The 19,837-nt window shown below is 37.3% G+C and overlaps 1 protein-coding gene across 1 annotated transcript; it reads left to right on the top strand.

Annotated features, from left to right (window-relative positions):
* Nucleotides 1–5,807: 5,807 nt before the first annotated feature.
* On the top strand, nt 5,808–16,453 carry sfrp1a (secreted frizzled-related protein 1a). The gene is made up of 3 exons (XM_016285245.1): nt 5,808–6,527; nt 9,221–9,301; nt 14,454–16,453. The coding sequence occupies exons 1-3, from the start codon at nt 6,014–6,016 to the stop codon at nt 14,777–14,779; spliced, it is 921 nt and encodes a 306-aa protein (XP_016140731.1). The 5' UTR covers nt 5,808–6,013; the 3' UTR covers nt 14,780–16,453.
* The last annotated feature ends 3,384 nt before the right edge of the window (nt 16,454–19,837 follow it).

The raw sequence follows: 19,837 nt of genomic DNA, 5'->3' as shown, positions 1-19,837 counted from the left end.
GAATCTGAGAATATTTCTTGTTGGGATATAGATATAATGTAATGTACAAATTGCACATATGCCAGAACGCGAAGCCATGTTGCAATAAACAGGGGAAAGACTTGTGGGTAAAATGTGGAGTTTCCTGAAGGACAGATTATTCAGTGGTTGGAATAACTAAATGCAACACACCATGCCTTCCTCGTTAAAATGCAATGCGTTCCTGATGAGACCACATTAAGGCTGCTTTGTAAAAAATGAAATGCATAGAGCTGGACAGATTCCCATTTTGTTTACAAATGGTCACCAGTGAGGTGTTGCTCTCAGTGCCGATGACTTAACTCTTTGTTGTAAAGAACACAGTGCCAGTTACATTCCGTTCAGTTCATTGGACAATGAAGAACTGCCACATAAATAGCCTTATCTGCAATAATCAGTAGCCACTAAATCTGAGGGCCATTAAGGGTTATAATTTCTTTAATTAAAGGCAATACTTTCACAGCAAATCTACTGAGCACTTGTAGTTAGCAGGGGAAGATTTGTAGTCATTTACTTACTTGCTAATAGTCTCAGGCGAACAGTGATTCACAATTAAATGCGCTGAAATGACAGCTGATATGTCTGGCACTCATTTAAGCTAGCATTGCTGTGAAATGTTGTTTATGTTATGGTTTATATATGCTGATGTTAAACAGGGTGTCCCAAGAGCCCTGTTTAGCCTCATACTGAGTAGCGTGCAAAAGAAAGATGAGAGCCCTGAGGCTGCAGAGCTGGACAAATGTCTCTGTCCATGCATGAAGTCACAGAGCCACTGCAACACATGTTTCTATGTCTGGTGAATGTCATGCATCAGCTGACCTAATTCCTTTTTACTTCAGTCCTTCTTTGTGCTGGAGGTCTCAGAGCCATGGGTGAAAAAGCTATTGTGGTTTTGATCTGTAAGCCTTGTAATTATACTGTTAATTTATAGATCATAATGATTATTTACGAATGATGTTTTTTTTTTACAGCCGACAGCACTGCATGTACATGTAATGGATCAAAACTGATTTTTGAAAGAAATTAAAAAAGACAAACTAATTGTGGAGGTCTATTTTTTAATATAAATAACCACATATACTCTTTTGAAAGTTTGTCCCATTAAAATCAAATTAAACATAAAATCCCTCAGGAATATTGAAGCACTTGTATGGAAGAAGGAAATAAAACAACAAATCAGCTGAATATGATTTACAGATGAAAATATGTTTCGGTGGTAAAATACAGAGGAGGAAAAAGTGTGTTCTTTGGTGGCATGAGGTTCCTGTAATTATAAACAGATGGATGTCAAAATGGCTCTGAGCTCCAGCATTCCCTCCCAGTCACAAACTCGTTCCCCATATTTATTAAGATGTTCTGACATGGATTTGGTAAAAACTCAGTTTGCGGTGTTCCTCTTTGGAACGTAAAACTGTTTCGATATGAGTGCCTCCTGTGATTGAGAGATGTAGGCTAATAACTTAAAACTCAAATAAGTCCTTTATGTATGATAAGCCTAGCTATCCTGACTGGTTGGTTGAATTGTATTATTTGCATTTAACATTGTTTAATCCCCGTTGTCTGTGACCCTTTTTGAACAATATACAACCCATTTACTGAAAACCGCTGTTTTACAAATAAATATTCAAAATCATAATAAATGGATGGTAAGGCTTGCAAGTGGCTTAGAAGATAAAATGCAGTCATATTGTTTGGCTCCATTTGGCTTGTATTTGTAAAAAGTGGTTTATAATGCATGCTGTCATTGTATTGTGATTATAAACAGACATACAATTTTAAAAACGCCAACATCTAATCTGAGTTGATTTAATCAAGCGCAAGCTGGTAATCATGCCTGTGAGGTTAGATTATGATAGCATTGCTGTGTGAAAAAAAAAAGAAAAAAAAGCGGGGTTGGTAGACTAGAGCGGTTATCAGTTGCATTGTTACTACCGTCACAGGACAGGCTCCTAAATGTACTTTCAGAGGCAACAGGATTTTCTCTGCTTTCCTTGGCTTTGAGCTGTTAAAGAAAAGTAACAGCATGTTTGTTTTACTGCTCCTCACTTTTTCCTCTTTTCTCCTCAGTGCAAATCAATCTGTCATCCTTGCCGGCGGCTGGAGAGAACACTGCGAATGTCTGAGAGTCCATCTTTTACTTTTTGGCAAACTTTCTGAAGGCCTGCGGTGCAGTGTGGTGGATATATTGTCTCTTTATCCCGAAAAGCCCTGGAGATGTTATGGTGGGCTACAGAAAAAGGATTCAATTGCTATGCCCAATTAAAAATGAATATTTTAAATGCTGTCTCCTGCTAAGATCAACTTAAAATACATCACCCAAATCAGCTTGAGGGTTCGGAGACCTCTTCATAAGATTCATATGGCTTCACATTCAAGGGGTTTTTGAGCACTAACGTTCAACTGTCATAATTTCCTTTTCACTATGCAGTTACTTTTTCCTACTCCCACAAAGCTCCCACATAAACTAGTTGTTTGTTTGTAAATATAATGGTTGCTATGATCCACCTTGACAATCAATGTGACATAGAAAGATTTGGCTATAATTAATTTGTAATTTGGGCCTAGTTTAAACCATAAAATTAAAGATTTACAGAGCAGCCAACCCCCAAAAGGCACAAGGATGACACTGCTTCAACTCATTTGACAAGCCTTAACAAAGACACAAATTAAGCAAACGATTCAAGTCCAGCTGAGTCTTGAGAGATGAGCAATAAACCAGATTCAGTTTCTCTACGGTAAAGCTGACGGCTTTCTCCCTACTGAGTGATTATGGAGTGTGAACATGTTTTATAACTTGACATGTGAAATTGAAAAAATGAATCTCTCAGCCCAAATCAACGGGAGTGTAAGAACGGCTATTTCCTTTTCTCTCTCTCTCTGTTTCCTCATCCCGACATGAAAGTTTAATCTATCTGTAAATGTTAGTCATTGGCTTTGCAACACATGCAGACAAGCACTCACAGGTTGGTGTAAAATGTGGAAATGTGGTATACAATCTTGTGAATTCCCCAGGAGGTGTCAGGTCAACATTATTTTAAATGAGGCCTTAGTCTTCAATTATATTAAAGTGGGATAAGCTGTGAGTAAATGAAATGGCATGCATATTTTCACTTTATCAGAACACATGAGCTACTCTGGAATTCATGCGACACAGGTTTAATTAGTCCTGATGCGATTTGTTGAGTAAAATAATTAAGAATTCTTATTTTTCACACATGGGTGTGGAACTCTACAAAGGGAAGACAAAGACCTCCCATTATGCATCATCACATTCCTGCATTTAGCCATCTATTCTCCTTTAAATTAGGAAAGTTGTTGTGTTTAGGTGCTGCGGTTAGTATAAGATTAGACCTTTCGTGTACCCGCATGCGCATTTTACTGATAATGATCTCTATTGTGGCTGAGGAAACCACTTTGCATAAGGTCCAATGGACACTCAATACAACCGCCACAGTTTTGCTTTGTTAGTTTAAATGTTATGTTAAGAGGCCTACTGTTGGGTCACTATTCCACTCACAGTCATTCAATTAGCATTCATGCAGGCATCTCTCAGTGTGATATTAGCTTGATCAGGCCCTTTTCCCTCTATACCAGAGGCTATACAAACAAAAAGGCATTCATTTATTCAGCTTAAGAGACTCCCTAAACTCCCAGGCCAGCCAACCCGCCGGCCAAAAAATTCTCTGAAAAGGTGCTGGCTGAAAAATGCTTCAGTCGAAAAGCTGTTGAGGGTTTCACATTGTTTCTTCCGATAAGCCAACACTCCCTTTTCCTGACACTTTTGCTGTTTTAGCCCCATATCTTTTAGATATGTTCACCCTCATGTAGCCCATGTCATGTTGTTTAGTTTAGCACAGATGAAGTGCAATCTCAACTGACATATGTTTAACCAAATTCATAGAAACATATAGTATTTCATGCTATAAGAGATTATACATAAGTAGTGTTTGTGGAAATGAAGAAGTTTCTCTCAATCATTTTGGCAAACTAGATACACTCTCAGAAATAAAGGTACAAAAGCTGTCACTGGGGCAGTCCCTTTTCAAAAAGTACACTTTTGTATCTATTAAGTACTAATATGTACCTTTAAAATACCAAAAAGTACCCTTTAGGTACAAACATGTACCTTTTGAAAAGGTACCGCCCCAGTGACAGCTTTTGTACTTTTATTTTTGAGAGTGTATCTGTTATCTTTATTTATCCTATTTTCGTGAAGCTTGCTGAAGTAAATAAACAAATATGGAGTCCGCATATTTAATCAAATATATTAAGTTTGTCAAACGTTGAAAATCAAAAGTGTCACCATTTGAACTTATTCTGGTAGCAGTATTGTTACCTATAATGATACTGGATGCTGGTGTCAAAACAGTCATGGTTGTAAAAATCAGTTATATTCAGAGGCCCAAATTAAAATAATAATAATAATAATAATAAAATAAAATAAAATAAAAAATGTATACAATTTGTTGCAGAGGTTGTTATTTGTATGACTAAAAAGATTTAGAAGAGAATTCTGATTACTTGCATAAAATGCATATAAATAGCCTATAAGTTGTCACTTTATATCTCTCAATAATATATCTTAGTAAATGTTTAGTTGTATGATCAGTAGCCTAAATGTTTATCTTGAAATACTGATAAACAATATAAAATCTATTTTGAATTTACTTTATTAAATTATTAAAGATTTTCCATCAAAAACACACATGCCACAACCTTACGGTGAACATTTTTATAATTATACTTCAAGAAAAAAAGTATGAACTATCAGTCACAAGGCAGAAGATAGGCTATGTAGAAGGTATGAGGCCTTAGAAATTCATGTAACAAATGACACAGTATGCTTTATAGGGTTACAATTGTGCTGTGTAATGTAAATTAAGTTAAAAGCCTAATTGTTGTAAAAAAAATCGTCTTTTAAAAAATAACCTAAGACAGGAAAAATAACGTTTGACTGAATGTGTTTTAATGTACACACATTTGATCTATCCTGACAGCTTCCTAATTTTCTACAGAGAGTTGAAAAATATTTTGTGTGTAACATGTAACATTTTCCTACACTCTTAGTTTATGTTAAAACGGTGCTGAGCACATTATAGCTATTAATGACCGTCTAGCTTTAAAAATGTATTGACAACGGGAGTTTGGTGGTAATGAGCCCTGAACTATCTTCAGACTTCATTATCTCACCAATGTGATGAGCAAAACAACTGCACAGAGGAGAGCTAACGCGTCGGGCGATTTCACACCTCACATTTTAACTTCATTTGGCTCGTTGAAATACAAATGAGACCACGAACACAGAGCAAATCAAGTCTTGTGAAATTATATACACCTTTAAACGCTCGCTCTGTGAACAGAATTGACCTATATGACGGTTTAACAAGAAAACCAGTCTTACGTAGCCTAGGTTATTCCGCGCAGACTACATTGCATGGAATTAAAAATGCACGGCAAGCCACAGAGTTCCGTGATAATGCGTGCACGTTTTACTCAGGTAATGGCTCTTGACGCCTTTTCAGAATATGGTAAATGCAATTATCTCGAGCCTTCAGCGAGTAACTCCTCATGAATTTCAATGCTTCTAATAATGTTATCGAAATGAAGTTATTAAGGATCTGTTTCCACAGAAGGCGAGTGAGAGAAACGCAGGCGGGTGGGGATATTGGCTCATTCATTGGGTCATTGAATACTTTGATTGACACATGAGAAGCAAAAGGTGCAGAAAGTTTCCTATTGGTCGCTGAGGCTGTCTCGGTCTCCCCTGGTCTCGAGCGCAGCGCATTTCAAGCAACTCAGCCTTGTGAGTCAGCAACAGCTACGGGGCTTCAGAGGTGGAGTTTCCACAACTTCAATACTTTGACTGCGGAGTCTTATAACATTCAGAGGTATTTGGCTCTCCCTCCTCATTTTCTAGACAAAGAGGACTTCATTTCACTCAAGGCTCACCGCTTTGGGGGCTGCATTGACTGGGGATCCTGACTAGGAGTTCACAATGAAGTCCCTTGCATCTTTGTTGCTTTGGAGGATCATCATCTTGATAATGCCAATGGTCTCGTTGGGCCAGACATCTGAGTATGTGTATGATACCTGGAAGGCAGAGTTGTATAATAGTGGCCGTATCTACGATAAGCCTCCACAGTGTGTGGACATCCCAGATGACCTGAAGCTCTGTCACGGAGTGGGCTACAACGAGATGCTGCTGCCCAACTTGCTGGAGCACGAGACTATGGCTGAGGTCAAGCAGCAGGCTGGGAGTTGGGTGCCCCTGGTGCACAAGAACTGCCACCCGGGCACTCAGGTGTTCCTGTGCTCCCTTTTTGCGCCCGTGTGCCTGGAGAGGCCCATCTACCCATGCCGCTGGCTCTGCGAAAATGTGCGTGATGGCTGCACACCCATCATGGAAGTGTTTGGGTTCCCCTGGCCTGAGATGCTCACTTGTGAGAAGTTTCCGCAAGATGATGTGTGCATCAGTGCGCCCAATGCCACAGAGGCCTCCAAGCCCACTGGTAAGTCCAAATGACTTCACACGAAAACGTATACATTTAAATCAAGTGTGATTTCACTCAAACAAATGTGTAGCTAATCAAAAACCTGTCAAATAAATGTACCAAGATGCATATTTTGACATGCAAAAAACGTTTTTGTTAATTATTTAGCATTTATTTTATCCTGATAAACATGTAAGGTTATACTGACTGTTTCAATACTGTATACATTTAGTATAATTTTACCTACTTTACAACCTTTCACCTTTTGCTGTGTGTGAGAAGTAACACCTTGACTTTTTAACGGCAGTTGCAATGTTATTTCAGGGACTGGTGTCCATTTGGGGGTTTTCATCTAGACTTATCACACCTTTTGTTGCCTCTCAGCCCCTCAAATACCTCACGTTTGTGTCTGATTTGACAAATGATTCCGTTTTGGGAACATTTCTAGGTAACTTGTTCCTTACAATAACATCTATAGAGGACGCAGGAGATGTGGCTTCTCTGTAAAGCATGATAGATGAATATCAGAGTTTTTGCTTGTTTAACAGCTGGTAGCAATTGATTTCAGGGTGTTAGTTGAGTTCCAGGACAACACTGGGATGTGTTCCAACAACAGACTATTACATATCTATTTATTTGGTGTTATTTCGCAACTGCAGCACCTAATTTGGAGAATAGATACTTTTCTTTAGTGCAGTTTGTCTTTGTAAAAATATACACTGTAGGCAGGCAGCAATAATTACTTAAAATGAGTTACTGTATTCATGAGTACCCCTATAATTTCTGTAAATGTATTGCTATTTCAATACGACACCAGCAAAAACTTTCAGGCTTCCCCACTGTGCCTGATAACAGTTTATTTTTCCGTAAGGTAATATAGGAGGATAGTACTTTAGTTCAGACAAAGACAGAGATTTGAACAGCTGCTTTTATTTACTGGTGGCACCAAAGCAGAAAATTTTCATTTTCCGTGGTTAGAAAATAAATAAATACATTTCCATACTCTTAAAAAGACTCCTGTTAAAAACCTCCCCTGTAATTTAAAGCAAATTAGGTATGTTAGCAGGTAGGTTATAGTGTATCTTCTTGTAGTCATGCGGACTGTTTTACCAGGTAAGTCAGGGCATCTGGCACCAGTCAGACTTTCCCTATGGAAACACTCAAGCCCTATAGTTGTATGTCCCAGACAAGGGGAAGTACAACTAGTTTATGTAGATGGCTCATAAATTACAAGGGAATTTCCATTTCAAAAGTTACAACATGGTGTTTTAGAATGAACAGACTGTGCCAGAATGATGTACCACACTGAGAGATGATACTTTTGTGACTTCAGCCATCTGCCCTATATAGCCTGCTGTTAGTGACGCACAGTCCTGAGTGAGAGATCGCTAGCATGGTGGCTTGGAAGTCGGAATACCAGAGAAGTTAAATTAATAACACCCCACAGAGATCCCATCAGCTGTTATCACATGCTGTCAGCATCACAGTCAAATGAACCCAATGCCACAGAAACATTAGACCCTACCTCGCATATCGACTCACTGTAAGCTTCAAGCAGTGCCGGGTTAAAGAGAAGAAAGGATTTCCTCTCTTCCTACTCTCTACAAGGGATTAAGCCCTAACCATTTGTCCGCTGTTTTCTTGTGATTCTGTGGTAATAATGCCTGTGGAGAAAGTAACACTCAACAAGAGCCACTGAAATTTAAACTCTCTGCAGGGTAGTTTGTTTACTGCCGATATCACCATACAAAAATGCAGCATTGCTTTAAAATAGTAGTTTTTGCACTATTTTGATCCACTGGCAGCTTGCAAGTGGATGATAATTTGCATTACGCAGAAAACTTGGGGCATAAAATTGTTTAACTTTTGAAATTCCTTGCCAACAGCTGTCTTTAAAAGCACTTTTCACCTGAGTGCAATTTTCACAATAATCTGTTAAATAGATGCAAATGAAAAAACAACTAGTCACCAAAAATTTATTCAAAGTCTTGTCAAATAGCGTAAATAAAGACAGACGGAAGTTTTAGAAAAGTAGATTATAATGACAATTTGCTTGAATTTTAATAGAATTTAATTTTAAATCTTAAAAGGTACTAAGAGAATTTACTTTCAAGGGTTAATTTCTCTGTTTCCATGACTATAGGGAGGCATCTGTGGAACAATAGTTGTCCTAATTACAGTCAGTTATTGGGGTGTTGCCCCGTGCCTCCTTTTTCTAACCTGCATAACTTGTAACAATGGTTTATATACAAATGTAAACTCTGCAGATCAAATTTGTTTACGTCAAATTACCATGTGACAGGCAAAGAAAGAAACAAGCAAACATTTTTATGTCTTTGTAAAAAGGCTTGATTCGAATATTTTAGTGCTATGAGAAAAGCGGAGCCAAACAAAAGAAGTATACTAACAATTCAAAGCACAGAATGTCTTTCAAAAATAGAAGAAAGCCAGGAGAAAATCCCGTAGCTTGCCTGACGGGGAGATAATTAAAGAAAGTTGAACAAGTTTGAATTCTCTTCTTTTTGAAATAAAACAGCACTGTGATTGGTTCCCCGCTGTTAAAAGCCAGTTGCAAACCTTCCAAAGAGTTGCACACAAAAACAATTTGGGACAAACCCCAAAGTAGACAAAAGACAAAAACATTTGGTCACAATTATTCTGGATTTTGATATCGATGGTGAATTTCTCTGACAGCATTTCCTCTGTTTTAGGATACTCTCCAGTTTGTCCTCCTTGTGACAATGAAATGAAAACGGATGTGATTCTGGAGCACATGTGCGCCAGTGAATTTGGTAAGAACATCAGTACATACATCACACATGCCTACGCACCGAAAAAACGCACATTCATTGTATTTTTGCGCTCACATACTGAACGTGCCAAGACTGCAGCCCATCTTCCCCTCTCATCTTCTGTATTCTGGAAATGGAGTAGGCATGCAAGAGATCCAAGACTGATATATATTAGTTTGAAAGAACAGCCAAAACCACACAGTCTTGAACCAAAGGTATTCACCTATTCCTTCAGCTTCCCCAGCAGCCTCATACAGATGCCTGTAGTTTAATGTTTTGCTCGTCGTAAATTTAGTTGTCATGGTCTTGTGTTAGAATAATGAGGGAAAACTTTATTCTTCCAGGAGTGGAAACCATAGAAATGATTTTTTTTTATAATGACTTGCTTACCGTATATTAAATCTTTCAGTTTCGTTTAGTTTTAACCTTTCACCAGTGTTAAGTCATCATGTTGAGTCATAACTCTCTTTAGCCATGAATGTTGAGTGCCAGAATGATATTTTATTTCACGGCCATTAACACTGCTTTTGGGACAGATTCAAGCACTTTTAGAATCACTGGATCACGATTTTGTTATTTTGCACATATTTGACTGTCTTGACTGCCAAATCCACTTTTAATAGAACAATGCAATGGTTTTAAACACTTAAAACAGCAGCAGCAGAATGTTTTAACCCTTGTAAATCTATGTCATGGCTTGGATTACCCTTTGAGAGGCCATGACTGTTTAACTAATGAATTGAGGTAATTCACAGAGGCCCTAAAGTCTTTATTTGGCTGTTACTAACAGCTCTAAATTGGGATGTTTGCTCTCCTGTCTGGATGTGACAACAGCCCAGGGGTTGACCTCTGGGCAGAGACTGACAGAGTCTGAGTTTACTCTTTGGTCACTAGAGTAAACTGGAGTGTCCAGTATATATTTGTTGTCATTTCCAAAAGTTTCCTTCTCGTTATTACTGGATTTTGTCCATTCTATATATATCACGTTACTTGTCTGGGACGCTTAGTGCTTTTTCTTATATAACATATTCAGAAGGTCAGTAAAAAAAAATAAAAAATGTATACATGCATTTAACATGCATTAAATTGATCAAAAGTGACAGTAAAGAAATTCATCACATTAAAAAATATTTCAAATAAATGCTGTTTTTAAAATTAAATTTACATAAATTATATTTTAGAGTATATTAAAATAAATAATGTTTTTTTTAAATAATATTAATAATATTTATGTTGTTACTGATCATATAAATGCTGCCTTAGTTAACATAAGATAATTAAAAAATATCTTAAAAACCAAAACTTTTGGTGGTCTTGGTGGTCTTTTTCCCTAATCTTAAGAACGTTGGGTTTAATTTCTTGTTATTGGATTTTCAGTGTGACTGCACATTTATATTTGAAGATGGTTAACAACAATGACTGTTAAATGAGCCTATAACTGCAGCCATTAAGGCAAATCACAGCAGGAGTTAACCTCAACAAAAGGAGAGCAGTGACTTCCTGCTTTCTTCTGAAGAGGAAAACAAAAGCTGGTTTTGGTTAGCCTCTGACAAAACCATAAAGTTTCATTCAGTGTTTGAAATGAGTAAGCTATCTCTGGAAAGCTGCCGTCTTTCTCTGGTCAGCTTTATGTAAACCAACCCCACTGACACTCTCTCTGTGACCTCAGCACTACATTAGTTCTGCGGGATATTGCCAGAGACAGACAGTGAAGGAAGACAGGGTTCACGCTGTGAAGCATTGCTTTAAGTAATTAAGTAAATGTATGGATTAGTCTCTCCGTCAAGTTTAGATACATGTTGTCTTGTTAGACATTTCGAACTGCCCTGGATACTCAGAAAATCCTATGAAACTTTAGTTTCCCTCCAGATGTTTGTTTGAATCCCAGATATTTTAAGAATATGGAAACAGAAGAAAAACTATGTTTTTCTGTCTCTCCAAAACAGTACCGCATTAACACACTTTAGTTGGCTGTCTGTCCCGTGGTCAGTGATGCATGCTCAGCTTTCCTGTAGTAAAACTGTAGTAAAACCACCATTTTAACTGGAGCTCACCCCGAGCCACAGGTGCCATGTTTGTGAATTGCTTCAGCCCAAACTCTCCCTTCTGAGTTTATGGCATCGTTACATCTGCCTGCGGACATGTCTCCAAAATGACAGAGGTCAAAGATCAGGGACAAAGGTTAAAAGGTTTTTTAAAGCATAGTTTATCACATATGAAATGTAAATACTTTCACTGCTTTTTATCAAAATGATTCATTTCAGTTTGGAAAGAACACTGATTGTGACCACACGATTTCTGAGATATGCTCTCTTTGTTTATATCTTATTTATCAAATATTTACCAGAGCTTTCAAGCGTGAAGTACTTATTTGGACCATCTGAGATTGAAACATTATCTGCCCCGGGTTTGTGTTTAGAATCTGATCCACCGCCTGTGCTTGGAAATGGTGGCTGCTTCGTATTTTTGTAGTATGTATGAATGCAGCAACTATGTGCGATCTTGGCGCGCAGAGTTTGCTTACTACCCTCAAATGGTTCAGTAAACTGGTTTTACTGATGCAGATCTATCTGTGAAGTATCTGCAGTGTGGTATGCTAGTGAACACCCCCTCGTTTACTGATATTGTCTTATCACTTTGAGGGAGATTGGAAAGGTATCTCAAACGGCTTGTTTTATATGGTGCTTTATTGTGGCTTGCCCTTTTCGAGGCACTGGATTACAGGGAACAAGAGAGACTAAACCTGTTATAGCTTTCCCATTGTTATTGTTCGGAAAGTGTGGTGTTACACGTATTAGCTGGAAAGCCACATCTGAAGGTTTTCAACTGTACCCATGTCCCTGCATTTGTAAGGATTACATTCACAAACACAAGGTGCAAATGGAGTTCACGGTGGAGTTAAAGTGGGATTTGGACTAAGATAAAGTGGTTGTGGGAGGTAGGCAAGACTCTTTCTAGCCTGACTTGATAATTCTTTAACCTTCAGACAATTTTTTTTATTTCATCAAACTCTAAGCTTCTTTATAGGCTTCAGATCAAGCTGTAATCCCTTCCATGTGCACTAATAATACTGGGAAGACTGGCTTATTTCTGCAAGAGTCAATTAGAAGTGAGGAGGTGTGAGATATGAGGTTATGGGTTGAGGACTAAAACGCATTTCATCATGTAGCTCTTTGAAAAACAGTGTAACAGTATGACGAGCTGCTCTCATGACTTAAATGGGGATTTTAATTTTCCTTGGCAATGATCAAGCATTATATTTTTCATGTTCCAGGCTGCAGAGGATATATATATATAAGTCAAGGTTCAGGAGGATATGAGGAGGATTTAGTTTCATTGTGGTCTGCTCAATGACAGCCAATTGAGACTGATCAGGTTGTTAAAACATAATTAGAAGTAAATCTCAATACCGATGTCTGCTCATTTCAATGGGTCTTCAGGATTGGCCTGCTAATTGGACCAAATTCTTCTGTAGGTGGCAGACTGCCTGAAGTTCACTGGTGGGTCACTGATGTTAGACCGTTGAAGTTGATAAGATGTTACGCTCTGCATGTTTCTCCATCGTTAACCCAGAAGGAAAAAAAAAATCACCTGCGAGGCGGTGTGAGGGAGGAACAGCCATTGAAGTTTTACTCTGGCAAGACCACCGTGGAGCTGACTCGTGCATAGGAAGGTTAAGGAAATGAAAAGATTAACAGGTTAAAGAGAGTTTACTGACAGATCAGACAGATTAAGGCAAATCTAAGAATGTGGAGTAAGATTAAAACCAGGAGTTAAATGGTCAAAAGAACGGTCATGACAGAATTTCCCCATGTTTTCCCCAAAGTCAAGAGTCTGATAAGGAAAATATGATTTTTTTATGAAATCTTTGCAGAGGTTTTTACAATCATTTTCTGTTACATTTATGAATACACCATATGAGTTATTGGCCATATTTTTTATTTAACTGTGTAGGTTGATATTAGACATTGGTTTTTATTTATCAGTATCAATTGGTATTAAATATTTAATTGTTCATGCTCATTTTCCCTTTTTTTACATTTAGATTATCTTTGCAGTCCAATAACGGGCACTTAAAATGAATCTTAAAATTTAAGATGAATTATTTATATTTAACTGATCTTTAGCACATCTCAAATTGAACATCTGTTTTCATACTGCACATTAAGTTGTGATGCCTAAATTCATTTCTAGCATTTAAAATTAGTTATTTTTGTTTTATTGTTAATTTATTTATATTTCAGCTTGTCGACCAGAATTTTAATTATCAGTGCATCCCTGGTAACTTTCAGTGCTTTTTTCCAGTGGAGTTGCAGTTGAATGGGGACCATTTCACCTACGGCCAATATATCCATCTAGAAAAATTCTGACCTTTGACTAATTGCCCTAAGCTTGTAAGAGAGGTATTCAAAGGAACAAAACCTAGTATCCAGTTACGTCTAGAGGGGCAGAGGGCAGTGAAGCCGCAATTTGGGACATTCTTGCCCCCTGGGAAAAGAATATGGCAATGAGAGCGGTTTTGGTTTGCAAGGATATCAATGCTTTTTCTTGAACTTGACGGAGTTAATGACAGAGAGACCAGTATCATGATGGCTTTGCCCTGAGACCATTGGCAGAGAAGACAGGCCTGATATTGATTACACCTTCTCCTAATTTTTTTCTCCATTCCTTCATCTCTTTTTGTCCCCTGCATTACTTAGCAGTCTAATCTCTCTTTTATGGCCTTGGACATTTGGGAACCGCCAGTGATACCCCTTGCAACCCAAACCCTTCTTGGCCTCTCTGAACCTAGCACATGGCCTGAGGGATTAGATGACTTTGTGTAGATCAGAGAGCGCTGCACAGTTCAGGGATGCAATGCAAGATTGAACGAAGCTTTGCAATATCATAGACCACAACAGAAGCAGTAGGTGGGAGCAGTGTTTAAAAACATTGTGGGGGCTTTTCCAGGCAGCTCAAAATCTACATGTCATTATGGAAATAAACACAAGGCTTAATTTGAAGAAATACCAAAAACTAATATTTACTGGCAGGATGATGTAATCTTCAGTCTCCTCTCCACCCACTGGAGAAGATTCAGAAAGCTGATCACAGTTCTCATTATTTTCTTTATCCATATTCTCAACCTTATCCATATCTCTGTTTTCTTTAGCCATAAAGACCAAGATCAAGGAAGTCAAACGGGAGAACACGGATCGCAGGGTGATCCTGCAGAAGAGGAAAAAACCTCTAAAGCTGGGCCCTTTGAAGAAGAAGGAGCTGAAGAAACTCACTCTGTACCTGAAGAACGGAGCCGACTGCCCCTGCACGCAGCTAGAAAATCTCGGAAACTCATACCTTATCATGGGACGCAAGGTGGACAAACAGTACCTTCTCACCGGCATTCACAAGTGGGACAAATCCAGCAAGGAGTTCAAAAAGACCATGAAAAAGCTCAAAAGCCACAAGTGCCCTGCCTTTGAGAATGTCTTCAAATAAACATTCTTAGAGCTCCCACTTACTTTATGAACTTGCACATCCAGGCAACGCAAACTATTGTTTTATTTCATTGTTCATGTACTATATATATACAGTATATATATACATTATATATATATATATACATTATATATATATATTTCACATGTATTTTGTAGATCAAACACTTGAGGTGATTTGTCTTGGATATGTGCTGTTTAAGACTGAAAAGATAATGAAAGATACAGTAGACAATCTCTCCACCACAACCAACTGATCACTTTTGTATATATCCAAACTGTTGATAATGTGTTGTAAAATTATCAGAATTCACCTGCAATTGATTGTTGACTTTTCTAAGAAAAATATTACAACAGATTTCCAATGCACAGTTCTCGGCCAAACATCTTCGCAATTTATTGATACCATTTTGTACACACTGTGAAAGTACATACCATATAAACCATTTCTTTAGGCATATTGAGTCTATTTTGCTAGTGGTACTCCAAGTTGAACAGACAACATTATTTTGCAATGTGCATTGGTCACAGACTTTTCTGTGACCTGAACCATTCAGTCATCAAACATGTTTGGCAGTTCTCTGTTAACTCTGCTTTGAGGTCTGCTTTGCTTAATTACTGGCAAGATATATATGCATAGCATATGCTTGCATATGCTAAAGCCATGTTTATGACAAATTGAACTGCCCAATCCCATATAACTGAGTTGATTATGGACATGTTTGATAATAGAGTATTGTATACATAGGCCTATACTTTATCTGCTGTAGAACAAACTGTTTTCTGACTAGTAAAACTTTTATAAAAGAACAGTACTCAATAACATATAACAAACAATACTGCTAAAAATGTTCATTGCTACAAGACATTTTTCCATGTAATCTCACAGCTCGCTACTGTTATTACTGCATAACACTGTTAGCGTTGCAGGTGAAAGGACATTTTAGTCCACAGTTTCGTCTAAAATGCATGTCACCACTCATTTAAGAATGCATAGTGCGAATTGCGTGAAGTGTTGCTTCCTTTGTTCCTTAAAGTTATAATCTTGTTGTGGCGTAGCACTATTAGTTTGAATGTTTCTCAATTCCCATTTTTTATGTTGGCAATCAGTTTGTACATAAAATTCTAGCACAAATATCAAATAAAGACTATAAAAATGTTAATGTCTTTTGCACACCAGACTTGATTAAACTAGTAATTCAAAGTTTTAGGCAGAAAACATTTTGTAAATATATATGTCATGGTCATTTACAGCCATTGTCCCATGCAGAGAATTTATGTGGTCAGTATGTACAAAACATCCCGATCACACCATTACAAAACTCAGTTTGCACAATCAGATTATTTCTCATTTATTTTGCTTAGTTGATATTAGTTGATCTGTGAATTTTGTGAACTATGATGCATGATGAGGGACTTTTCATAATGAGGGCTATGCCATGACAGGTAGCAGCTGGAAAGTTCAGGCCAAACACACAGACTGGTACATAATTACAGAGAAAAGACTACATGTACTGTGGCCAAGATAAATTATTCACAAAGTGAAATTACTACAATATACATTTATATATAAATATATAATAAAATGCAGTATTCATTCTTACGTTAATCCTGTCTGGAATGTCGCAACGGTCTTATATCAACAATGAGCACAAGTTCAATAAACGCCAGTTTCACTGCCATGTTTCAGATGATTTATGGGCCATGCTCTGGAAACGATTGCATGGATGACTACAATAGACTGTCAGAGTTAATCAAACTGTCTGCATCCTCAGACATGACTGCCAAATACAGCTAATTGTTGTTTTTATGCTTCATTTTACCTATGTAGTGTTTTGAGAAGAATCCCAACCTAGGCATGCTTTTCTTATTTGTTTCAATATGGTTGTGATATGAAACGCTAACTTTAACAAATCTCTTATGTTTCAGCTGTCAAACTGATTTCACAGAGCTGGTCTTGGATGATGGCATATCCATACCAGCTATACGCACGTCGGTCGGTGCTGACAGAGCTGTTTTAATAATGGCATGGTGATACGTTTTAATGTTGATAATGGCTCTTCACCTTTCAACATTAGCATGCTCTGAAAATAAGTCATACATTTTAATAGTCGTTCTTTGTGGTCTAGCCTAGCACTCTTGCCGCACAATGACTCACTTTTTAAGGTAACAATAAACCAAATCAACCGATCAACTAACATGTTAAATCAATCAGCGAGACAACTAAATAACCTCAGACTGATTGGTGTGATGTTCAATCACAGAACTATTATTAAAATAGCAATAAATGCAGAGTTCCTGTTAATGCCGGGAAGAAATAAAAAGCAAATTACTTTGGTGTGCATCTCAATAGAAAAACATACAAGAATGAAAAATGCAGGAATAATACCAAGACCAATCTTTGGACATATGGTTTTAGTAAATGACCTAGCATTGCAAAATGTATTTCAGATGTGGTTTCATCCCCGTCATAGTTATTGCAGCTGTCTTTGAAAGCCTGGAAAGAGTCAGGATGCAGCTTTGCCTTGTTAGGAAACAATCTTTGATTAAAACTTTCTCTCTGTTTCCAAAGGTCAGACAACACCATTCTGCTTTTCATTCGTTTTTGTTAACAGACCATATTTGCATACTCCAAGTGGGGTTTATTAGTTTACAATTACAAAACATCAGCAAGATGAGTTTGAATAATAATGAATGCTATGAAAATATGCTAAGACAAACATCATGGTTTTGATCAAGAAAAATACGTGGGCAAATAATTTAGATGCACAATCCATATAACAGGTTGTGTAATATGTTTAAAATTCATTCACATCTATTATTTGTATTATGATAAACTACCTTGTTGTTATATACTATACAAAAAGCTCGACACACCATAACATAGATGGTATGTTAGAGTTCAATTTCTGCCATTTTGTCATTTGAAGTTATTACAACAAGTTTGACTTAAGACTACTCAGGTGCATAGCCTCGTTTGAGGGCGGGACTAACGCACAAACGGTAATCCCATTGGCTAGTGCTCACATTTTACTGTCCGCTTTTTGATGTCAGCTTGAAGAGCTTGTTTAATATTCATGAGCCAGGAGCGACACACACTCGGCTGCGGACAGTTTTTTTTTTTTTGGCTGCTGACAGTTTGCGAGCTACCTAAAAAAGCTAGCAAAATAGAGATGTCTTCGACTTTTGTAATTGGGTCTCATTATTACTTTTTCTCCTTCAGAAACACAGAATGACCAATAATGTCTCAAACACCACTATCAGCCCATGTTCAGTTTAATATGAAAAACATGCATTTTAATTCATGACGCTTGATTGACAGATGTTTAACATATGAATTTAACTGTATAAACGGCGTTTAAAATTGTGCCATGTAGTGAAGAAAGGCTGATGGAATTTGAAACCTAAAAAAAAAAAATTGTAAACACTTTTTAGGTCGTTCCTACGCCCCTGCTTGTACCGCGTTTACAAAACCAAAATGATAGGCCTACTTAAAAGTCGGTGCTTTCATGAAGCAGTCTGCTGATGATGGTTTAGATTCCTTACAGATATTATGTTATGATTACTTTCTGTAAAATGTTTGCATCAAAGAATGCTAAGGTGCTTTGCATCTCCCAGTCACCTTTATCTCCATTTGGTCTCTGACTCCTCTCTTACTTGCATAGGAATTTGCTTCATAATGACCATGAATAGATAATAGGCAACATCTTGATTAAATAAATGCTGATAAAGCTGGAAAAAGCCATCTGCAAATTTTAACGGCATAATATAAACTGTAAGTGCTACTTATCTTCATGCAGTGGCTAAGATGGATCCAAAACAGAGTTCTGGCACTACGTGGGAGGTCGGATCTTTCCAGCAACTCTGATATTTGATAAGTGGACACACTCATTTGACCCAACTGAATTCCTGTAGATGTGAAGATTTTGGTCATGCCTTGGTACAGTTGACCTGAGAAAAGAAAAGAAAAAGAAAAAGAAAAAATGTGTTTTCTCTTGTGTATATCATTCATTCAAGTTCTATGACAAGAGTTCAACATATTTGTTAAATCAAATTATCTAGACAATCTTTGGAGCCTACGGACAGATTAGCAATGATAGTTTTGTGGTGAAGCACATGAAGCAAAGGTAAACAACTCATGACAAGCAAAATATGAGGATCCCAACAAAATGTCAATCTTAAAAGTGGTGCCATTTCTGTGACATACATACATTTTATTGCTAATTCCTGACTTGAATAAATAATAATAATGTAATGTAATAATATATAATATCAAATCCTCATCACAAATTAATTTCATACTTAAAAATTAGACACTTAATTTAAAACCACCTTAAGATTGTGTGGGGGAAAATACCTATTTAATATTGTTTTAGTAGTTCATAATGTTCCATTATTTGTTACAGTCTAGTCTCTTGTTGCTGGAAAAAAGGATGCAATTTGGCAAATCCAGGGTTTTATTTAACAGTTTCCTGTGTACTGATGTATAGTTTGCAAGAGAAAGAAAAAATGAAATTTCCTCAGTGCAGGATTTTCAGTTGAAAGTTCAGTGTTCTGTGTTGCTATTGTTGGATTCCTTTGGGTATACCAAAACCCTAAAAGTAAAAGTAATTTACAGCCTGAAACGTTCACCTTTAAGCCTCCCAAAAACCAGACAGGGAATGAAGGTTAAGGGGTTGAACTCTCTTGAAATTAGCCATAAACATTAGATTGAGTAATGAAGTGTTAAGTGACCAGGGAAAATTAAAATGGTAGCATTACTGCAGAGACATAAATGTACAGGTTAGTTGAGTGTTTTATTGAAACACGTCACACTAAAGCTTTCAGTCTGAGGGAAATGTGTAGTAATTGTACATTACATATATGCCATATAATTTATGCTTTGGCAGAATAAAACACGATCATACAAAAGCAGCTTTATCTTGGTTTGAATATGTAACTGACATACGTGGTGTTCTCTGTAACTCCCTTCTGTCTTTGAGGTGTCTCCTGACGGGACTAAGATGAACGCAAGTGCGCAAAGCTGTCCCGAACCCCTTACACACCAAGAAGAGGGGGT

The sequence above is a fragment of the Sinocyclocheilus grahami genome, unplaced genomic scaffold (genome assembly GCF_001515645.1).
Source record: "Sinocyclocheilus grahami isolate Dianchi unplaced genomic scaffold, SAMN03320097.WGS_v1.1 scaffold195.1, whole genome shotgun sequence".
NCBI classification, from domain to species: domain Eukaryota; kingdom Metazoa; phylum Chordata; class Actinopteri; order Cypriniformes; family Cyprinidae; genus Sinocyclocheilus; species Sinocyclocheilus grahami.
The sequence above is the reverse complement of the archived record's forward strand: the minus strand, read 5'-3'. Positions and strand labels throughout refer to the sequence as shown.

Excerpts from the sequence above, each read along its gene's own strand:
- sfrp1a (XM_016285245.1), top strand. The coding sequence starts at position 6,014 with ATGAAGTCCCTTGCATCTTTGTTGCTTTGGAGGATCATCATCTTGATA. Across the intron at positions 6,528-9,220 it reads AGAGGCCTCCAAGCCCACTG|GATACTCTCCAGTTTGTCCT; the intron begins GTAAGTCCAAAT and ends CCTCTGTTTTAG. Across the intron at positions 9,302-14,453 it reads CATGTGCGCCAGTGAATTTG|CCATAAAGACCAAGATCAAG; the intron begins GTAAGAACATCA and ends TGTTTTCTTTAG.